Source organism: Acartia tonsa, chromosome 4, assembly GCF_053477335.1.
Source record: "Acartia tonsa isolate MP-2025a chromosome 4, ASM5347733v1, whole genome shotgun sequence".
NCBI classification, from domain to species: Eukaryota; Metazoa; Arthropoda; class Copepoda; order Calanoida; family Acartiidae; genus Acartia; species Acartia tonsa.
Window position 1 is genome coordinate 29,127,579 of NC_137263.1, and position 22,025 is coordinate 29,149,603.

The 22,025-nt window shown below is 31.6% G+C and overlaps 1 protein-coding gene across 2 annotated transcripts; it reads left to right on the forward strand.

Moving 5' to 3' along the window:
- Positions 1 to 3,750: 3,750 nt before the first annotated feature.
- Positions 3,751 to 17,249, forward strand: LOC145316682 (uncharacterized protein KIAA0930 homolog). 2 transcript variants are annotated; one of them, XM_080157350.1, is made up of 14 exons: positions 3,751 to 3,812; positions 3,987 to 4,033; positions 4,475 to 4,550; positions 5,031 to 5,086; positions 8,339 to 8,398; positions 10,039 to 10,104; positions 10,612 to 10,750; positions 11,143 to 11,283; positions 12,703 to 12,891; positions 13,201 to 13,309; positions 13,694 to 13,802; positions 14,111 to 14,179; positions 15,062 to 15,194; positions 15,611 to 17,249. In XM_080157350.1, exons 2-14 carry the CDS (start codon positions 3,996 to 3,998, stop codon positions 15,746 to 15,748), a joined length of 1,323 nt encoding a protein of 440 aa, XP_080013476.1. In that variant the 5' UTR covers positions 3,751 to 3,812; positions 3,987 to 3,995; the 3' UTR covers positions 15,749 to 17,249. The 2 variants fall into 2 exon arrangements, with proteins under 2 accessions (XP_080013476.1, XP_080013475.1); XM_080157349.1 differs by having other exon boundaries at positions 3,812 to 4,033.
- Positions 17,250 to 22,025: the final 4,776 nt, after the last annotated feature.

Genomic DNA, 22,025 nt, shown 5'->3' on the forward strand with positions numbered 1-22,025 from the left:
AACCGCTCATTCAGGATTGACATATATTGACCAGCACACACACACACACACACACACACACACACACATATAGCGTTCCCTTCCTTGTCTATAATAATATTTCATTCAAAACAGTGAAAACAAAGATTACAAATACAGAGTTGCGGGACTTTGAATAGGTAAGACACGAGATATTATCTTTAAGTTTTAACAAAAATTGGATTCCTATCCGTCGTAAATTTACTTAATTGTAATAGATGACATTAGCGTTGTTAAATCTTTAGATTGGATTACAGAGATGGATCACTTAAAATATCTGTTTATTCGTTCAAGACATTAAGGGGGTTCACCGTCGCACGCACGTGGTCCTTTGTAGCACCATTTCAAGAATCATGCCTTTTAATATATTATGAAATAATTTTTTTATAAAAAGATGTACAGAATTTTTGGTAGACGTTTTAGAGTTTCTTCTTTTCAAAATCTATATCAATATCTATCCTCATTTAAAGTTTAAAATCGATGGTACGAGTCTAACATACCTAATAAACGACCAGAGCATCCGTTACGGCGGACGCACCAAACGTCCCTAATTATAGAAAAGCGTTGTTGTTACAATTTTTTTGCATGTCAGATTGAGAAAAGTTTAAGAAACAGAAGTTAAAATCTTTACATTTTAGCTGTTTTGTAATGTATTTCTATGTTATATTTCTATTACCCATTTATCTACACAATGAATTTTTAGCAAAATTGTGGAGTTTTAAGTTTTAACACACTTTTGAATAGGACGTCTTGTTTAACTATTGTCTATGGAGTAAACCGTAGAACAAACGCGAGTGTAAGTTGAACATACTGCATCTATGTCATATGCCCTATACAATACATACATTCATATTATAGAGAGCGATGCCATAATGTTATCAATCATTCCCTTTATATTCTTAGCCCATGATAAAGGCGTTTTATTTTTGAAAATTTTCATCTATAATTCAAAAGATCAACATAATTAATTCACTTCCATTTTCCCCCCACAGTATATTTCCCTTCCCCTTATCTGACATTGTAAAATCCTACAATAAATAAGAAGTTAGTCTGACAGCTAAATCTGAATAAGCACACCCTAAAAATAATCAACATCACTTTTCAATTTTAATGTTTTGCTTAGAAATCGTTTAATATCCAATGGATAAGAACCGGTTATAAGCCATACTGAAAAATCATTTTTCGTTTTGAATCATAGATAATTTTCCACGAATAATAAAATAAAAAAAAACCATTAGATTAATACCAGTTTTGTTGGCCCCGAAGCGCCAAAGTCATCTGCCAATTTCTAAGAGTTTTTTATTTTACTCTCCGCGGAAAGCTGTCTAAAATACGTTGAGCTAAATAAATATTATCGAATTGCATCAAATGCAACTTAATATTTTTCACATCTGTTAAGATTATTTTTATAAGTCTACTCCACATGTAACCCCTTATGGTCTGTTGGGCTAGTAAGTAATTCTCTCACTTATGTATATATGTTTTATGTAACCATAAATCTTGCCGCGAAAGTTTAAGAAAGAATATTTTTAAAAAGCCCATCTGCTTTGCATATTGTCATCCTTGTTTTAATGATAATTTTGCGGTATGTTTATGTTGTATTTAAATTCATTGTGTCACAAATTGTCCTTAATAGATACAAGCTGCACTACCGTGAAATATCTAATTTATAAAAGAATGAAAACAACAACGAAATAAACAACTATAAGATGAAAATATTTAAGGTGAATTTTCAAAGAATGAGTTTGAAACAAATAAAATGTCTACCCTTTCTGGATATATTTGTATATTTGTGTGTAGTCAGTAGATCACATAAATCACTTTGCCCTTTTTTAACGTTAAAATTATCCATTGCGGGAGGTTGAGCTCTTTCAGCCATATATGCAACTATGCTTATCATAAGCAAGTTTTAAAGAGTTTGCTTCATTTCCAATTTGCCCGATTTTTAATGCACCCTGCTACAAGAATTAATTTTTATTACAAAGATTTAGCATAATTAGGTTCTTTAGGTCACCTAGGTCACAACGTCATTTAGAGAAGGACAGGACATTCACAAGGGTCGTTTCTTCATCTTTTCACAGTAGATTTTCTCCAATTTCTAGCACCTGTGGGGAGCTCTAACTCTGCGGGGATATCACCTAACCCAGCTTAACCTAACCTAACCTAAAATAACCTATAAAAAGCTACTGAAAATATACAACGAAATGCCCTTGCAGAGGCGTTGCCTCGAAAGGGACTATTTGTTTACATGCTAATTCCGATGATTCATCTATAATACAAAGTAGAACGATGTCTGTCTGTGTGTTTGTGTGTTTGTCTGTTTGTAACGAAGGATCTCGCTAACCGCTGAACCGATCGGATTCTCCTTAACAGGGTAGCTTCTCATAGGTCCCAGGAAGGTTTATAACTATTTTGGGGGAGGGTACCACCACCCTCCCTAGAGAAATTATTTTTTTTTTTAAATTTATCGATTTTAGAAAGAGAGTTTAACGAAAAACAAACGTCAAACGTTAAATAGCTATATTTTGAATATAAGTAAAAACAATTAAAGTGCCACTAGAGGACTCTAGGGGCGTAGCCGCTAGTTTTAATATAAAATATGTGCGTAAATTTGATCACATAAATAGAACTTGCGCTAGGTTCTACTTAAATATCTTGAAAACAAAATACATGAAGTAAACTTAGGATGAAATTTTATTTAGAAAAAAATGTTCTTTACATGGCTCGGCAGCTGCTTATCAGCCGCGTGTAAGCCTCGGTGAAATCGTCATATTATAAATCTTAACTTTTTTTTCTAAACAAACAATGATTTTTTAAAGAATTTTTTTTGCACTTAAGCATATTTAAATTTGAAGCTCACGCGCAGCTAAAGTTAAATAATTAAAGTTTGATTATCGAATGCTATGCTAAAGTCAAACCAACTCTAATATGCTTTAAAAATTGCTGAAAAGTTCCCTCATGAAATTAATAAGTTAACACCATGTATATTACTAGCGAATACGCCCCTTTAGTGGCACTAAACACAGGTGACAAGGGGTAAGTTTAACCTACACGTTCCTAATTTTGTTTTTAAAAAAAAGGAAAAGGATGTAATTTTTTTCCATGTGTGATTTCTCTTGGGATGGTAGAAACACCCTCCCCCAAAATATTTATAAACCTTAAAAGAAGCTTCACTGTAAATTAGAACCACGTAAGTCCAGATGATAGCGAGATCTTAAGCTTCAGACACATACAGACAGGCACACAGAGATCCTGTTACTTTCAACGTTTCTAATCTAAGTGTGCCTTAGACGTAAAATTAGTTTGATATAATGGGCAAAATCAGATGAAGTTTCTTGGGCTAGCCGAGGTGTTTGGATTTCTTTGTAATGTTACAGAACATATAAAATCCCAGCTCCTACGCTAGTATAGAATATTATGTTATAAATATAGTTATGGAATTTGGTCCAGTGTTAAAAAGACAGAAATAAACTATGAGATTTAAACTACATTTTCTTAATTAGTTATATAAAATGTTATTTTTTACAATCAAATTTTAACTCGCTAGTGGAAAGCGCAACAAGATTATTGTTTATATGTCGTCTTCAAATGGTATTTCTTTAATTACTCAAAAGTGTGTGTGTGCAGTTATAAGATAGATAGAGAGAGAAAGGAAATATAAACTAAAGAAAGTACTATTCTGCAACCAATGGTTGGAAGAAAGTCTTCTGTAAGAGTATTATTGATCTTTTCAGTTAAATATTTGTGTACACTGACTGAGTGTATCAAGTATACACTATACATATTTAGCAGAAGTAAATCATCAGTGGTTCCAAAACATATGATCAAAACTTTAGCTTCAGACAACACCTTTCGTACTTTCAAATTTTATTCATATCTTATAGAAATGAGTTAAAGTGAAGCTTATTGATATTTTAACATTTATAATGGTTATTACATGATTTTTTACTCCTATGAATGTGTGTTAGTGAATTAAAATGGGGAGAAGCCAGTCTGAATCAAGTAACACGTCAAGGTAATTTTTTTTGTAAAATTTCTTCTGCAAGTAATTTTTCGTATGATTTGTTATTATTCATTATTTCACTGGTTTCATCTTAAGAACTTAGTTGAGCACCCCACCCCTTGCCTTATTTTGAAATAATTTAAAGTCTTGATTGGGTTATAATAAACACTGTTATATAAATTATAACAAAGATATTAACATTGAATACAGCTTAATTTCATATTCTATTAAATAACTACAATGCGAACATATATTTCTAAAAATAAAGAAAAAATAAGAGACCAACTTTTTTTAAAGAACATAACTTCAATCAGTTTAAAAAAACAGGACTTTGAACATTATGATTTATTACTTAATTATGATTTGACTGAAGTATATTATGTGATTTTTAGTAGCTGCGCAATAAAATCAAGAAACCATAAATTAAAAAAAAGTTTGAATGTTCGTATTCAGACACCAGACTCAGTTAGAAGCCTTACTAGATGAAATAAAGTTCCAGAGAAGAAAAGAATTAAGAAGCTTCAACCAGGTATGTTAATTGTTTTAACACAGATAATTATTTAATCTCCAAACAGATACTGATAAAATTTAAACTTTAAGAGTAGAAATTGTATTATTTGAATAGTTCTTTTTTTATGATGCTACAACTCTTTACAGTACTTTATTGATTTTATTCAAATGAAGGGAGGATTTTTCTTTTCATTTATACAGACCAACAGACATAGGAGTAAAAAGGGTGAAGTAAATCAAAGAAAAGTAATTCGAAGAAAAAAGAAAGGAGAGAATTTGAAATGAGAATATACCGTAAAATTATTAAATAAAATAATTGTTAATATTGCCTCGTATAATAAACAGCTTTCCGCGGAAAAAAATGTACAATTATAAGATTAAAACCAGTTTTAACTTTAAATAATACGAAATGATACATGATTTTTCAGTAAGGCTTAGAACAGGTTCTAATCCAGCGGACATTAATCGGTTTCGATAATCAAATTAATGTTAAATTTAGGATCCCGGGTTCACACTAGCTCACAACACAACCTACTGGACAGATCTTTTTGTCAGGTATTGTTACTGTTTCTAGAAAGATTAAGAAATTTTAGGCAACCTTTTTATTTCTACATTAAAATATTCATTAATGTGTATCCCAATTTCCAAAATTAACTCCCTTATAATCAATTTGTAATTACAAATTATGCTTCACCTCAAAGTTTATATACTTATGCTGTTTTAATATAATCTTTAAGTTTAAACAGCCATATATGAATATAGATAATAGTAAATGGTTTTACTTAGATAAGCAGGTACTTTTCATGAGTTACACGGTACGTCAGCAGTTTTTATTTTCATAGAGTAAGCATATTTGTTTTATTCATTTACAGAGATGGTAATAATGGTAAAATACCTTGAACTAATGAGCGGACCACACGGTCTTGCAGTATCCCAGTAGGACTATCTTATTTAACTCAAGTGATTATTTCTCAGACTTTAATCTAACTCTTAAAATTAACTAATTTTTTTCTATCCATTTTCAGAGATGAAATTATAGAACAAGCCTTTAAATGAAACAAAAGCCAAAATAAAAATTCTTATTCCCATGTTCAGTACAACCAGATTGAAATATTTTTTGTTGTGTGTTAATTTATTACTTAAGGTCAGGTTTGGTTAGGTTATATTGGGTACTAGGATAATTCATCTATCCCATTATTTTAATATATAGGTTAAAGATAAGGGGACAGGGGGTTCAGTGTTTGATAGGCACTTTGAAGGAAGAACCAAATTTTGTTTTGCCTGTAACCTAGATGTAAAGGTCCAGTGCTAATGCGAGTGTTACATGAAACTCGTGATTTATAAATATTAGAGCTAATCTGTTTTAACAACCTTTTACACCTGGCATTAACTGGGCCAATAGTGTTACACATGATTGTATTCAAGTAGAATAAATGGACCTTCCATCACTTTTCCTCTACAACTAAGGCAGTAAAAATATATATTTATAACATATTTTCCTATCCTTAAGTCCCTTGAGTGCATATATTACAAATGAAATCGTGAAGAATTGAAAATACCCATTCTGAATTCTAATTTAGAATATTGAATATCAATGTTTCCCTACAACAGTTGGCGAAAGGAAAATAAAAAAATATTAAAAATAACTTTATACTAGACATTTGTTTTATTCAAATTAAGTAAATTTTTTTGTAACCAGTCATAAAATAAAAAGTGGTAAATCATTATCGGGGAATAGTATGGTTTGATGATTTTTTTAAAAATCGCATCTTTATTGAATCATTAAATGTGTCGAATAAGAATAGATTATGTAAGACATGGACTTTTTGACAAAGGCCGTGTTATTAAAAGGTTAGTTGTCTGTTATGATACTCTTTAGTCTTATGTCAAATACGTCTGGTTTCAATTTGATTAAGGTTTTTGAATTATAAATACCCAAGGTTTAAGTTTCTCAATTTTCAATGAATTCTATCTGTCCTTTGATGTGATGTGATTCATCACACACAACAATGTGAGTCAGCAAGAGGGGACCTGATTCTGAGTAATTAATCTAGGGCCAAAATATTTTTTATTACTATCGGAAGTAAACTCAGGAAAGGAGGGGCAATAAACTGTAAATTATGTTTGTACCCAAAGTTTTATAAACACTTTATCTCATACCCTGGCTTTTATAGCTTTTGGTACTTTTATTAGCTCTTGATAGGTTGGTACAGACTAAAGATGGGATAATTTGTCTTATCCCTTAAGATCCCGAATGTAAATGTCATGTACTTGACCTCGTCCTCGATATTTCTAATTATTTTGTTGGCATTTCATTATTCTTGTATAGTTGTATAAGTCTGAAGATTAATATCCATGCAAATTTGAATTTGAATAGCTTTGCATTAAGGATTTCATTACAACGGATTGAAACACGCACTGCTACTACCCTAGCTATAGTATTCAACACTCTATCTAACTTCGTTGCATTGTGTCTGTTTAGTATTTAATAGTTTATGTTTACAATATTACATCTAACACATTTTGTCTTATCTATAATACAAAGTAGAACGATGTTTGTCTGTCCCTTAGGATCTCGGTAACCACTGAACCGATCGGATTCTACTCTCCAAGGAATATACCTACTGTTCCTGTAATGGTTTTAAGGCTATTTTCTTGGGGGGTGGGACACCGCCAACTCCCCCCCCCCCCCGAAAAAAAATACCCCTAATTTTTTTAAATCGGAAAAGTGGGGACACCTCCAATTCTATTTATTTTACTTTTTTTTAATTACCTCATGGGCAAAGTCCCTTGAGGCTAAGGACGAAGCTAGTATGTTAATTAGACCTTTTCATGAAAATACACTTTTTCGAATTTTAGTCTTCTGCTAACCTAAAAAGTTACTTTAGGAGCCTAGAAATACATGTACAAAATTTCCGCTCTCTATCTCTACTGGCGACCTAGCGCCAGGCATGTAAAATATCAACAGATAACGGTAGCACGGCGGTTTTAACAATATCTCAGCAATGTGCAGGTTTTAAGCTCTTCTGCATATTTCAATTTAAACACATAAGGACAAGGGTATATTATCCCAAAAATCTTTTGTCAAAGTCTACTCTACACCTAGCGCCAGTCAGTTTTCTAAAATCATGCATTTAAAACCTGCACATTGCTGAGATATTGTTAAAACCGCCGTGCTACCGTTATCTGTTGATATTTTACATGCCTGGCGCTAGGTCGCCAGTAGAGATAGAGAGCTGAAATTTTGTACATGTATTTCTAGACTCCTAAAGTTACTTTTTAGGTTAGCAGAAGACTAAAATTCGAAAAGTGTATTTTCATGAAAAGGTCTAATGTTAATAAAATGAAACCTCAAAAAGAGTCTTTGATTGAAATGTTTTTAAATGTATGGATAACCAAAAAAATAGCAAGGTTTTTTTGTCTGAAGCTAAAGATCTAGGTAAATACTATTAAAATAGTTAATTTTCAGGAAAGCTTTATAAGTTGCTTGGGGTGGTTTTAGGCTATTTTTATTACCTCCAACTACATTCCCTAGAACTTTGGAAAGCTTACCATGGGTCCCAGGATGGTTTTGGGCCGTGCGTATATGTAGGGCTGCATGGTATTAAAGGAAGCTTGTAAAAGTGGCTGACTTAGATTATGGCGTAAAAAAAATTAACCAATGAGAGGCCAGTATATACTGTAATTGACCAATGGTAAAATTTTTAGTGGCCTCTCATTGTTTATTTTTTTTGACGGTATAATCTGAGTCAGCCACTTTTACTAGCTTCGTATTAAAGCCATTAATGAATATTTGTTTTGTTTCAGAAATTTTCTGTTTCAATCTGAGCCGAGTATTGACTCAGATGATCTTCTATTTTTTGTCAGGTACAGTTTTTAAGTATCGGAGATACTCTATAATCGCAGAGCACAGCTCTGTTATTCGTGTAAGTGTAGAAATATATGCACTTTTTTTTAAAGCAAACAATACTTTATTTCTCTTAGTATCTTGATTTTACTGGCAAAACATTCATGTATAGGATAACTCCCCCCCCCCCCCCCCCGGCTCCCTGAAAGATTTAAAAAGATTTGCCTATTTTGCATTATTTAACTAAGTGCATAAACTTTTACAAATTCATACAAACCAACAACAACAAAAGTCTTACTGAGCACATTAAAATTTGCACAAAGCTCAGTAAAAACTGAAATATTGTAAATGTAATATAGGATTTATAGGGCGAACACTTGTTTTGTGTGTGTGTGTGTGTTGGAGAGAGAGGGGGGGGGTAGGGTCCAGAAATTTGTCCCAACTCAAAAGTTTACACCTACGTGAAAAAAATCATTCCAGGACAATCTAACTTCTAAATGATTTTTAAAGGTTAAGAAGGGGGAATGCCAACAAACAATTGTTTTAAATAGAATTTGTAACCCACTCTGTCTCGAAAATAAAGGGTTGGAGGCAAAGGGAGTGTACAACCCAATTTTGAAATTGCCTAGGGAAACTACCAACAACATCCTCCCCCAATCGTGTGCATGCCAATGTCTTTGAACATCTAATATTTGTAATACTTTTATATTCATGATTTAGTATGGACACTTTAACTTTAAATCTTACCAGATTCTCATCTTGTTATATTGTAACTTTGTTATTATGCTTTTTAAAAGCAAAGCTTTTCTTTAATTAGGGTCGGTCCGTCCGTCCGTTACAATTAGCTTTTTTCGTTAATTTAAATAGGTTAGAATTGTCCTATTGATTTCAAACTTCCATTTAAAACATGCTGATTTTTACTTTTTTGACAACAAATTTTTGTATGTTAAAATTATACGATTCATCTAATTTTTGGTATACTGATTTCTATTACAACAAGGTATAGTATTATAAGCGAAGCATCTCTATAATCAAGTCCTGAAAACGTCAGTAACATATATTTAATCAGTTCTGCAACAAATTTACTTATAATTTTGTATAGGCATGTGCATTAATATTCAGTTTATTCAGTTCTGACACTCAACAAGTGTTAATGTTCGTTTGTTCTTTAATTTCAGAGCTTCGATTTTATGGATGTTGTCATCCTTGTTCTTATATAAAGTAGTAAGATTTTTATGTCTGTAGCTTAAGATTTCAATAACTACTGAACCGATTTAGTTTTCCATTTCAAGGAAGTTAAAAAATCCCGAGATGGTTTTAGCCTATTTTACTTACATATTTGAGTTTGTTTTTGCGATTTTCCTATTTCTTCAAATACAGAGCCCCTAGTTGCTAGAGGTGTAGCCGCTAGTAACATATATTGTAAGTGGAGCAATATTTTAATGAATGTAATATGGTTATTTATCACATCGTTTTATTACAGACAGCTTTCGGCGGACAGTAAAATAAAATTTAAATGATTAATGCTGGTTTTGTTATCCAAAGGGGCCGTGTTATTCTAAGATTGCTCATTTTGCGATATGATACATAATTTTTTTATTTATCAATTTATCCGCGTTATAAATTACTTTCGTAACCTATTTTCTCTTTATAATTTTAGAAAACGAGAATTAGCATCTTCCCATTATAGAGCAAACAGGGTTGAAAGCGAAGTTGAAGTTTTCAGGTTTGAACTTTTTGTTGTTGTAAAAACCTATTGCCCAAAATTTCTATATCTATATATTTCTGTATTATATACACTCAAGCTATCAGCCTTCAGCCTGCCTTGTCGTCCGCCGCCTTCTAATAATCCGCAACCTAAAAACTTAAAAATAAGTCATGGGTAAACCTACAATAGTATGTAATATACAAATGTAGTGCCACGATTCTTCTTAGTTATATTTAATATTTAATTATTGTAAATGTATATGCTTGATGTAATGTACCTATATATAATTTGTTATATATAATTAGTGGAATTAATAAATATCTATCTATCTATCTATATCCGTCTACTCCCGTACGTATAATATTGCGGAAATGCGATAATTAATGTTGTTGTATTTTGAGTGATGATGTATGAATTACAGTTTATTTTTTCACACTGTAATTCAAACATTACCTTCTTATATTCAATAAAGTTCATTAAAAACTGTTTAGGGATAGACGGAAACTTACTGACAATATATTTTAGGAGAGACAGTCGCAAGCTTCCAATTGGTGACCCTGATATAGACTGGGAGGAAACTATTTACCTGAACCTAATCATTCACCTGTTTGAGTACAAGATAACATTGGCAATATGCACCAGAACATCCCCAACCAACCTCCAGGTATTAATACTAGATCCCTGATATAACAGGTTTTGTAACTGAAATTATTTATGTCACTGAAAGACATGTCTTTTGAGACTTGTGCTCGAGTCGCGTCCCTGTTAGATTTATGCATGAAAATGGTTCCTAACCATGTTATGATGCCCCAACTTCAATCCCAAGGGAAAATTTCTCCGGTATTGAGGCTATTAGATATTAGTGGGGGAGGGGGGAGGGGGAGGTAAAAAAATAAGTTATTGCTTTGTACATTCTTACATACCCAACCCCTCTCCCCGCCTTTCAATACCCTCCTCCATCCAAAATTAACATATAAGCAATTATCACTAACAAAGGTCAATCTTATTAATGTAACATATTACTTTAAAATTTTCAAGCAACAAATTAATAATTAGGTTATCCAGCGTGCCAGCCAGGAGGTGTGGGCCACCCCCAGCCACCGGAGGATGGACAGCAAGGCGGACGGAGAAGAAATTATTTATCCATATCTTTGCTTTTCTATTGATAACTTTGATGAAGCATTTAGTGATATTCAGGTATATCCATAAACAGATAAAGTTTTAAAAAGTTGTTTGATTGATTTGGGAGAGCTTATTTACTAAGTATATTTGCGATTACTTTTATTTAATGAAATCTTCCAATTTTTAACATGTACAAAACGGCCTGCTTAATTGCTTCAAGATCCATGTCAGATCTATATAGGAAATAAATGTCTATAAACGAGCTCAAGTTTTCCAAGGAATATATGATTAAAACTCATAGTGCTCCAATAATCCATAATAAACTCTCATTGCCCAGAACGATAAGACCCATTATTTTACTTTATTAAAAATAAATTCATTTTTTTCATTTCATGTTGCTATTTACCTTATATTGATGTATTTAATTTCTAATCATAAAAAAGAAAATTTAAATTTATAATATGATAAATTTAAGAAAACTATGTTTTAAAAGAATTCGATTGTGGCGACATTTTGTGTGTTCAAATATTAAACTAAAATTGTAATCATCATCATTAACCCTTTGGTGATGGTAATGTAAAGAAAAAAATATAATTTTAAAAAATCTTTTAAAAATCATTTAAATAATTAAATATTTACTTTCTTTTAGATAGTAATGCCGGGTGAGGAAAATAGATTTATTGAGAAATAGATATGCATATAGAAAACTAGCCAATAGGGAGATAATTATATCGAGCCAACTCTAGTTTTTTATATAAACGACACATTTAACTTCACAATAACATAGACCATAGACCATTTTTCCTTGTGGCTAAAAAAAGAATTAACAAGATATTACTGCCATGCTATTTTTTGAGGCTACTCTATCAAAACTGTCTTTTTTTTTCTGTTTGTTAAAAGCGAAGATTTTCTATAATTAGGGTCGGTCCGTCCGTAACGGTTAGCTCTTTTCGTTAATTTAAACAGGTTAGAATTGTCCTATCGAATTCAAACTTTGCATGATGATTCCTATAACAGTTGGGTACGACTTACAAAGCACAGCAACTCCATAATCGTTACCAGAAAGACAGTACGTCCATTTAAAACATGTTGATTTTTTTCTTTTTTGACAACAAATTTTTGTATGTTAAAATTATCCGATTCATCTGAGTTTTGGTGTACTAATTCCTATTACAACAAGGTATAATGTTATAAGCGAAGCATCTCTATAAGCATGTCCTAATAATGTAAGTATGTCCTTAAACAGTATTATGTATTTGATCAGCTTTGCAACACTTTACTTAAATTTTTTTCTTCTCAGACTTATGCATTTATATACTGTTTATTTAGTTCTGACACTCCACAAGTGTTAATGTTCGTTTGTCCTTCCAAATCAGATCTTCGCTTTTATGGATGTTGTCATCCTTGTTTAAAAGGGGACCATATGGAAATACGTGCCTAAACTTAGAGGCTTAAACTAGAAAGCTAGTTATTAAATATCAACTTTTTATTGAGGTAAGAGATGGTGAGATGGTTGCTGTAGAGCTTGTAGCACGTGATACTAAGGGAACAAGAGAGGCGGTTCTTTCTCTTGGTTGTGTACAGTTTGACTCGGTCAGACGGGTGTATGATGCCAGACAAAGTCAATCAGTCACCCAGAGACTCAGTCAAACTAATCTCATTTCTATATTTATGCCCCAAAAGGTATTCTTTAATAAAAGTTTTTATCCATTAAAATAAAAAAAACCTCTTTATTTTAACATTTTTAAACAAAAAATTGCAATTCGTAACTCCCCCTCCCCTTCTTTATTTTTGAAATGAGAGGACTGACTTATCCTTGCGGGGGGCCTTAACCCAGTTGCTGTTCTACCCAATATAACCTATTCTTATTTGAGTAAAGGAATAAACAAACAAACGAAATATTATCTATCCGCCCCCCCCCCCCACTCCTCCGTTATTTTGAATTTTCAAACTTTGTTCATTATTTTATTTTATCATGATATAATTGTGTAGGAGCGTGTAGAATTTATCCATGTGCGTGGTAAGGATGACAAAGGTCATGTTGAGCTGGCCATCCTGCGCCCCAAGGGAGCTGGCTGTGATACACCCTCCTCAGAACCAGGTATTTATTCCAGAAGGAGGTTCTGAATGCTTCAAATCAGGGATGAGACAAATGTCAATACATTCCCAATTATTAGAAACAAAATCAACCCTTTTGTAGGTTAAAGTTGTTGCTGGAAAAGTTTTAACACTGCTAGTGAGTATAAATATAGAATAAAGTCATCAAAGTTTTAACGAATAACGAATAAGAGTAGAAAAAAATTTAGGTTCCAGTATAGTTTAAAGTCGATCCAATGCCCTATCCCTCACGGCTTTAAAGAGAATTTATTATTATCAGCCGATTTTAAAAACAAATTATTCTTTAATTTTTGTAATAATTTGGGAAATTTAAAGCAAACAAAAACAAACAAAAAATTCAAATGCTAAAAACTAATGAAAATCTCAGGTTGTTCGCTAACAGACCAGTTAGAGGATGGTCTGTTCTGTGAAGAGGACCTGGCATCTGATTTTATGGCGCCACAGCTGAACAATACCTTCCAGAAAGGACATCAAAGGTAAGGAGAAGATTAAATAAGCAAGAATATGTTTGGATATACTTGATTTATGTTTATGTATACATATTTTATAGTAAAAATAATGATAAAGCCATAAGTACAACACTTTGGTATTTTCATTGGAAAAGAATCAGACTCGAAACCGTTACAAGCAACAATAGACACATGGCTCTAGAGTAGTTTTTATTATTCTTTATACTATATGAATATAAATATTAAGGAGATTAAGTGATCCCTCAGCAACTACAGACACATGGCTCTAGAGTAGTTATTATTGTTTTTTATACTGTATTAATATAAATATTAAGGAGATTAAGTGATCCCTCAGCAACAATAGACACATGGCTGAAGAGTGGCTGGAAGGCGAGAGGAGACAGGTATAAAAATATTATTATTGGTAGAGTTACGACATATATACTCTGATATTAATAACATCTGCCCACAAAAGAAATCTAATCAAGGATGAAAAAATCCTTGAAAGCGAAGCTGTTAAATTTGAAGGAAGGACAAATGAACAATATCTCTTTTAAGTTGTCAGTACTTAATAAGCAGGACATTAATTTCTAGGTCTAAATGAAATTGTACATAAATTTGTTTCAAGATTGCGTAAATACAGGACAAAGTAAAAGGACATACTTTCAATTTTAGGATTTGAATATAGAGATGCCTCGCTTATAATATTATAAGAGAATCATTCATTAAATATAAGATGAATAGGATGATTATATCATATATAAAATGTTACCAAAAAAGTTAAATGGACGAACGGACTTTCTGGTAACGATTAGAGGTTCTTACGCTTTCTAAATTGTACCTAACTGTTTTAGTAATCTTCATGCAAAGTAGCTCACCGTTACTGACCATAGTCATAAAAAAGCTTCGCCCTTGAAAACTAAGATCAATTAAACATACAAATATATTACTTGGCCAGTAAATATTAAACATTTTCATATTCATTTTTTCCAAGAATATTCAAAATTGGTTGGTGCATACTTATCATACCCAGCTAAGGAATCTTAAAAGTTGTAGCAATTGAAGATATATATTGATCTACATCCCCTGCAAAGATGATTAACAAAATTAAAATTGTTGGTTGATTAGAACCACTGCTAATATGAATCTACCAATCAATAATTAATAATAGTACCCAAATTTTTTAAGCAATCAAATGCGAGAACAAGTTTTTTTTTTTTAGTATAATTAACAGTTCTATATCCCCTCCCTCCCTAAACCACTATAATACTATTTCTGAATTACAGGACTCCCACGGAGGGGGAGGGAACTCTGGAGAAATGGCGGAACCCAATGATAGAGATTGAGGCCGGAGATATCCGAGATTGTTTGGATGATGGCAAAACTAATCCACTGTGGACTATGAAAGGCTACACACAGGTAAACAGCGCAGCTACTTAATTTTACTAAATATCTATTGCCTTTATGCCAGAGACGGTGACTTTTTAGTAATTTGAAGAATAGAAAAAACACATTTACTATCAACACATGCAAAAAAAGACAGAAAAATATATTTCTCCATTTAATTGAAATAAAAAGTATTGTTAAATTAAATGAAAAAGTGGGACTATGAAAAGGAAGGAAGCAACTTTGATATATTTTTATGGCAGGTTTAATCTAAGGATGAAATATAAATTAATCTTTATAGTGCTAAATCCTGTAAAATTTCTTAGGTTAGTTAGGCGTTGGGGTGTACTACATCTTACACATCCTTTCTATCTGTGAAAAGCTATCTTAGGATATTTATAAGGAAATCATACAGATTTTGGCCGACTAATGTGATTTATATTTTTTAGGCATTCCATGGTTGGAAAGAAACCCGGAGGGCTGGGTGCACACCTCTCAAGGTTCAACTTACCTATCTCACCCTTCCTTGGTGGAGCATCATCAAAGATATTTTAGACAATTCAGATTTCCCGTTACTAACATTTTAATTCTTGTTATCTTTTTAGTTTTTATTAATTTATAAATGCAATTAATGTATTAAAAAACAGGGCAATTTTGTACATAAATAGCGCATCTAGAAAAATTCAGACGCATGCAAAAAAAAGCTCTAGAAGGCACACAAAAATTCATGTTCATTTATCATATCTTTCAAATGACACATAAAAAATTGAGTGTTGCAGGCAGTATTTATAAATCGTATTTTTTTTAGAAAATCATATCTTTTACATTAAAATTATACATCTTTATGCCTGCCTTGCCAACCGGTTGGGAGGATATACGAACCCAATACTCAAATTATATGGTAGATGCGCTAATATAATAGGTTAATAATAACTTAATTCTATAAACAGGCTTAACATTTATTTAAATCAAAGATAGTATAATTGTACTCAAAGTGCTTCTCGAGCATTGACCCCCTCCCCCCCCACTACGCCTTTTACCTTCAATTTATTTCAAAATAATGCAAGGGGGAGTCCTGTGCTTGATTGACATTTTGTGGGACATCGCCAGATTTTTTATATTTCAAATAGCGTAAGTTACATCATTTCTTGATGTGTAATAATCGAAGCTTTCATCACTTACTATTTTTCATTAACTTTGGCAATCACACAATATTAAAGTATATAAACATATGGAATTGATAATAAATAAATTTACTTATCCTTTATTTGCTTTTTAATATAAAGTTTTCATATAACTTTTACATCAGAAGATAAGGTGTTACACAAACGACCAATTCAGACACACAAAAAAATACTTATAAGATTTATGAGTTTATACAAAGTAATATAAAATTTTTGAAATGGAATATAAAAAGTTGAAAGAAATGGCACTATAAAGATGTAAAATAATTGATATGTCATGTTTGCTACATTAGCATCATTATAAGATTCATAAATCAATCAAATTATAAAATAACATTTAAAATCGAAAGCAAAGGTCCCACGACTCTTTTTGAATACTTATTTTTAAGCTATTATAATAGGATTTTAGATTATGTTTCCAGAACCTTCATAAAGATATTAAGTACTAATAAAAATGATTAGTTTAATTTTTAAAGTATAAACAATGATAGTAAATTTTTACCAAGTACATTTTTTAGTTTAAAACCTAATGTCTAATCCCTACTTTTTGTTTTTCATAAACGAGTTTAAATATTTTGTAAATTGTGATTGAACAAGAAATAAATGTTGTACTTTTCTATTCATTCTGATTTTTTAAATTCAAAATTTGCCCTTCATGTGACTAGCCAAAGTTATTTATTGAATTAATTTAACTTGGCTAGAACTGAGAGCATAGCTCAAACATTTGTAAATGTTATTTATTGTATTTTTTTTGTTATTTTTTTAATTTTGTACATTGTATTTGTACGACATTGAATTGATCATTGTTTATCTTTTCTGTATATATTTATATTATATCTATAATTACTTGTAAATATTTTTTAATGTTCTTTTGGAATATAAATACATTTTTAACTTATGAAAAGTTTTATTTTATTGCACTACCTCCATAAGTTTTTCGCCGTACTTTAAATTTTGATAGTTTGCTTTGATGTTATAAACTTCAGGTTTTGATTTGCGGGGTTGCACATTTTAGGTATTGAAGAGGATATACAAACTTTCCCGATTTTGTATTTTTTTTGAGGAACACGACTCCAGTGACGTCATATTTTTCTTTCCCGAAAAAGGGAAGGGGGGAAGAAAATCTCTTCAAAAGAGATGGGGAAAACCCCCTTTTTTCCCATATCGGGAAAGTTTGTATATCCTCGGTATTGAATATTTACCTAATATGAAATAGCCCTGCAGTGAGCTGGAAATATGTAAATTCAAATCACTCAGCCGCCACCTGGAATGGTTACAAATTACAAAGAAAAGCAATGGAAGTATATTATGGTAATGATTTCAGTAGAATTTTATTTAAGAAATAAACAGTCCTCGGCTTTCATGACAATATTATTCGGATTTTTGCTATAAGCCATATAATCCAGATTTGCCAGCCGATCATTTTATTATGATCATTTGCCGCTAAATAAAAATTTATGTATTAAAAGTTTTTAATTATGAAACAAAAACGTAAAGGCATACATCATTTTTCTATTACATCTAATGCATCAAAACTAATCTTATCCTGACATCTAGAGGAAAATATTATTTACATTTGGATTATTTTTAGTAAGTTTTATGCAACAAAGAAATATTAATTTGTATACTTGATGTACGCCAAGTTATTTTTAAGTAAGTCGCACTTACAATTTTCTTCAGAGTTTATGCCAAATCATTTATCTACTTTTGACAAGTTTTAAGTGTTGAGGTTATTTATAGTTGTAATTTTCAAAATGGTTTCTTTAGATTTGCTAGATTAGTATTAGTCATGTAGAGAATATGAAAATTTTAGATTTAAAGTTTTATGTTGAAACAAGTTTGGAAAAAAATTGTTGAATAGTCCTTTGTTCTTTAACCTATTTCAACAAACAATGGTACCAAAAGTTAATTTTAAGGCACATGCATACATATATCTGTCAAATTTGTGGGTTCTTAATCAACTTAAATCTTTTATCCAGCCATATATTTTCAATGCTATGAGTCAAACAACAGCTGCCGAGCACTGCAGCCATTTTACTTAGGTTTTTAGAATATTGTTTCAAACAGATTTACATAGGCATTGCATATAAAGAATGTGAAGCATAATATTATGGCTACTTTAAGATTTGTTTGGATAATTGTTTTCATTACTTGAGGTAACTATTAGTCAAGAAGAATATTTGCTACAACTTTCTGAAAAGAATATTGCCGTAAAACTTAGTTTAACCTTTCCCTTTTTACACTGTTTCAAACATTTCATTGACATCTCCCCACTTTTTGTAAAAACTATTTTTACCGTGAAATAATTTTGGAATTTAAAATGAAAGAATATTTACTAATCAGATTTTGTTTTTGCATATTTCTAAAATGAATATTAAAAAGTTTGTATTTGTTTTGTTGGGTCCTCGTGGCCTTACAGGGAATTGATTCAGTAGAAATTAATCAAAGTTGAAGCCATACCGGAAAAATAATATCTCAAATTTAATTTTAAAACTTCATATAATCCTCTAAAATCACAATTAAAATGCAAATTAAATAACCTAAAGTTTGTGCTATTTAGTACAATGGCAAAAAACAGTCTCTAAAATTTGATTAATGCAAAAATATTGTTATTATCCAGTAAAAATCAATTGTGTCCTACTTCTCATAAAATTTTCCCTCAGGCATAAAGTTATGCCTCATCAACAAGTTGTTTCCACAATAAAACCAATGGAAAAAATATGGTTAACAAGATTTTGTTTTATCATGAAGTTAGGATCTTACTAATATGCATATTAAATTCTAATCGTTAAAAAGACCATTGTTTCACCTATATAGAATTTTTCATATTGTAAAAATAATTATTTACTCAAACAAACTTGATGCAAATGTTTCTTGGACCTTAGTCTTTGGGAGAAAAAAGGATGGTTAAAAATGATTGCAGGATACAATCCCAAAACATCCATGAAAACAACCCGATGAAACCAGCTATTACTTATGCTTCAGGTCAAAAATAACTTTACTTGTAAAATAAACTGAAATTGAAATCTGACAAAACAACCAAACTTTTTTTGTGATTTTGGAGTTTAACCCATCAAAAATATGAAAAGGGTCAGGCTGAAGACATTGAATGGGTTAAAAGGGAAGGGCATGATAAAATTGTCTGCAGTTACCTCTGGATAAGGGAATACAAACCATTATAACCCATCATAAACAATCGTAAAGAATATTTTTTTTCTTGAAAAGAGTGTGAGAATCATTTTGTAAGATGTGAAGTATTTATATATTAATGTTAACTTGGTATTTCATATACATAGTTTACTATAAGTACATTTATAGAAATATGAATTAATCAAAAAAAAAACTAATCAAACAGAATGAAAATGATTAATTAATCTTTCTTTCCTTTGTTATATGTTTTCAAAGAATCCTAAATAATGTTCATTGTACATGAATCAAAATCATACTATTTTACTTTTATATAGAGTTTTATTACTCATTAGTTAAATAAAAGAATATATTGGAAGCTAGGGTAATTGGCATAGTTTTATCCCCCTCTCCTCATTATTATCGTGCACAATTATATATTTTGTAGCAGGAGAATGTTAAGATGCAGATAAATCCATCTGCCATTTTCATATCCACTTGGTGTAATATGACAAATTTTTAATATTTATCAAGAATGCAAATTTAAAACTTTTGTGGCGTTTACACAAAAGGGGCGAAACTGAAAGTATGCATTGGCTAGTTTTTCTCAAATATAGTTTCTTTTTCCAACTTTTAGCCATTTTAAGATTGTAACAACAGTAACAAGCCTTTTTCACTCAACAGGGGGGGAGCATAGGCCGCTGACAATTTGTCAGTGTTTCTGTTTCTGTTTCTGGATATGGGATAGGGTTGTCAGCCCTAAGCCCTATGATTGCGGTGTAAAGCGTCCATTTGCCCATCAGACAACCAACCCTTTGATTGCACGACCTTTGTCTGAGAAGTCCTAACTGTACATGGTAGTGAGTTGCGCCTGTTTTGGGCCAAGGCATTCCCCCTACTCTAACTATTTATGTCGCGCACCTGACATAGCAGCAGTAGGAACCATTTTAACGTCTTTAGTTATGACGCGGTGTCGGACCGAGATTCGAACCTATCACCTTTCCGACGACGAGCGGATGCGCTACGTGTTGAGCCACGGTCGCAGGTTATTTTACTTTAGTTATAAATTTACTTGAACTTGAAATAATTGTTAGCGTAAATCAAGAATAAGCTACTGGGATTTCTTTTCTTGTGTATTTTAGAATAAGGCCTAGTTTTTTCCCCTCACGTTTAGCTTTGAAAGATTTTATATAATACAAGATTGTATTCCTGTAAGCTAGCTATTTTAAATCTGCTCGCAGTTGGAAAGATGATGGGCTCAAACCTCGGCACTTTCACATCATAGCTAAAGACGTTAAAAGTTTTACCTACTACTGCTATGTCAGATGCGCGAAATTAATAGAAATAGTAGGAGAAATGGCTTGGCCCAAAACATACGCGACCCATTACAATCAAAGTTAGTATTTACAGACAAATGGCGTGGAATCAAAGTGGTTAGTTGTCTCCAATAGTTGGGATGTTAGTGTCTTGGGATCTACTTGTAAGGTCTGGCCCCATATTATTATCAACCATCCCCAGAGATATCAATCTATATATAAGTTAACTATATTTAAGCAATATTTAATTAGTCACTCGTTTGGAGTTCTTGATGAAACAAATCATCTGTTTTGCCTAACGCGAATTCCAGAATGGAATGCGGTAACTCATTTGAAAAAAAAATTACATTTAGAGGATCTCAAAACTGAGGAAATAACTAGTTTGAATTGCTGTCCAAAAATTGCTTTGCAAAATTCACTGGTGGTTATGTAAAATTCGTTTTTTTTTGTGAAAATACCACTTTTGTAGATGTGACGTGAGGGAGGTGTTATCCAAATCCTAGATTATGTAGTTTTTCATAAAATATCAGAAAATGCACCCTTATGAAGATTGGATTAATTCCGACATGGATAAATATAAAATCGAGTAGATGATAGCGACATAACATAGATTAGTGGAATGAATAATTTATCCTTTTGGTTTTGTATATAGCTAGCGATTCTTGTGACAGTAAGGCACAATGTTATAATCCACGAAATAATAAGTAGATCTGTACAAAAAAAATCCATCTTGTATTTTAAACGAAACCAGTAAAGGTGATTTAATATGTCTGATATGAACCAAAACTAAAGTTCCTAGTCAGTGGCGAAACTCGAAACTACACTTTATTTATTCTTGTGTTTGCCCCACTATAGTATACATACATCGACAAGAAATATTGTTGTCAGTTTTTAAAAACCAGAGAGTGATGGGACAATACACTGTGAATAATACTCCCCCCAAAGTTTTACCATTGGTTTCCTTAAATTTAAAATGTTAAGGTTTGATCAAGATTGTATGGAACAAAATAAGCGTGTGTAAATTTTCTCACAAATGATAAAAGAACGTGTCCTAACTTTTGTTATTTTTTAACCCATTCGTGACAAGCTCCGAAAGTTCAAAGTTTTGATTAAAAAGGGTTCAACAAAATAGATTTTTTTTAAAATTACTCAACAGAATTCAAAAAGTAAAGTGTCAAATTAAAGATCTTACAATTTTTGTTCATAATGGCAATTTTCTTCTTTTTTTGTTGCGTTGT

Excerpts from the sequence above, each read along its gene's own strand:
- LOC145316682 (XM_080157350.1), top strand. The coding sequence starts at position 3,996 with ATGGGGAGAAGCCAGTCTGAATCAAGTAACACGTCAAG. Across the intron at positions 4,034-4,474 it reads GAATCAAGTAACACGTCAAG|ACACCAGACTCAGTTAGAAG; the intron begins GTAATTTTTTTT and ends GTTCGTATTCAG. Across the intron at positions 14,180-15,061 it reads TGGAAGGCGAGAGGAGACAG|GACTCCCACGGAGGGGGAGG; the intron begins GTATAAAAATAT and ends TCTGAATTACAG.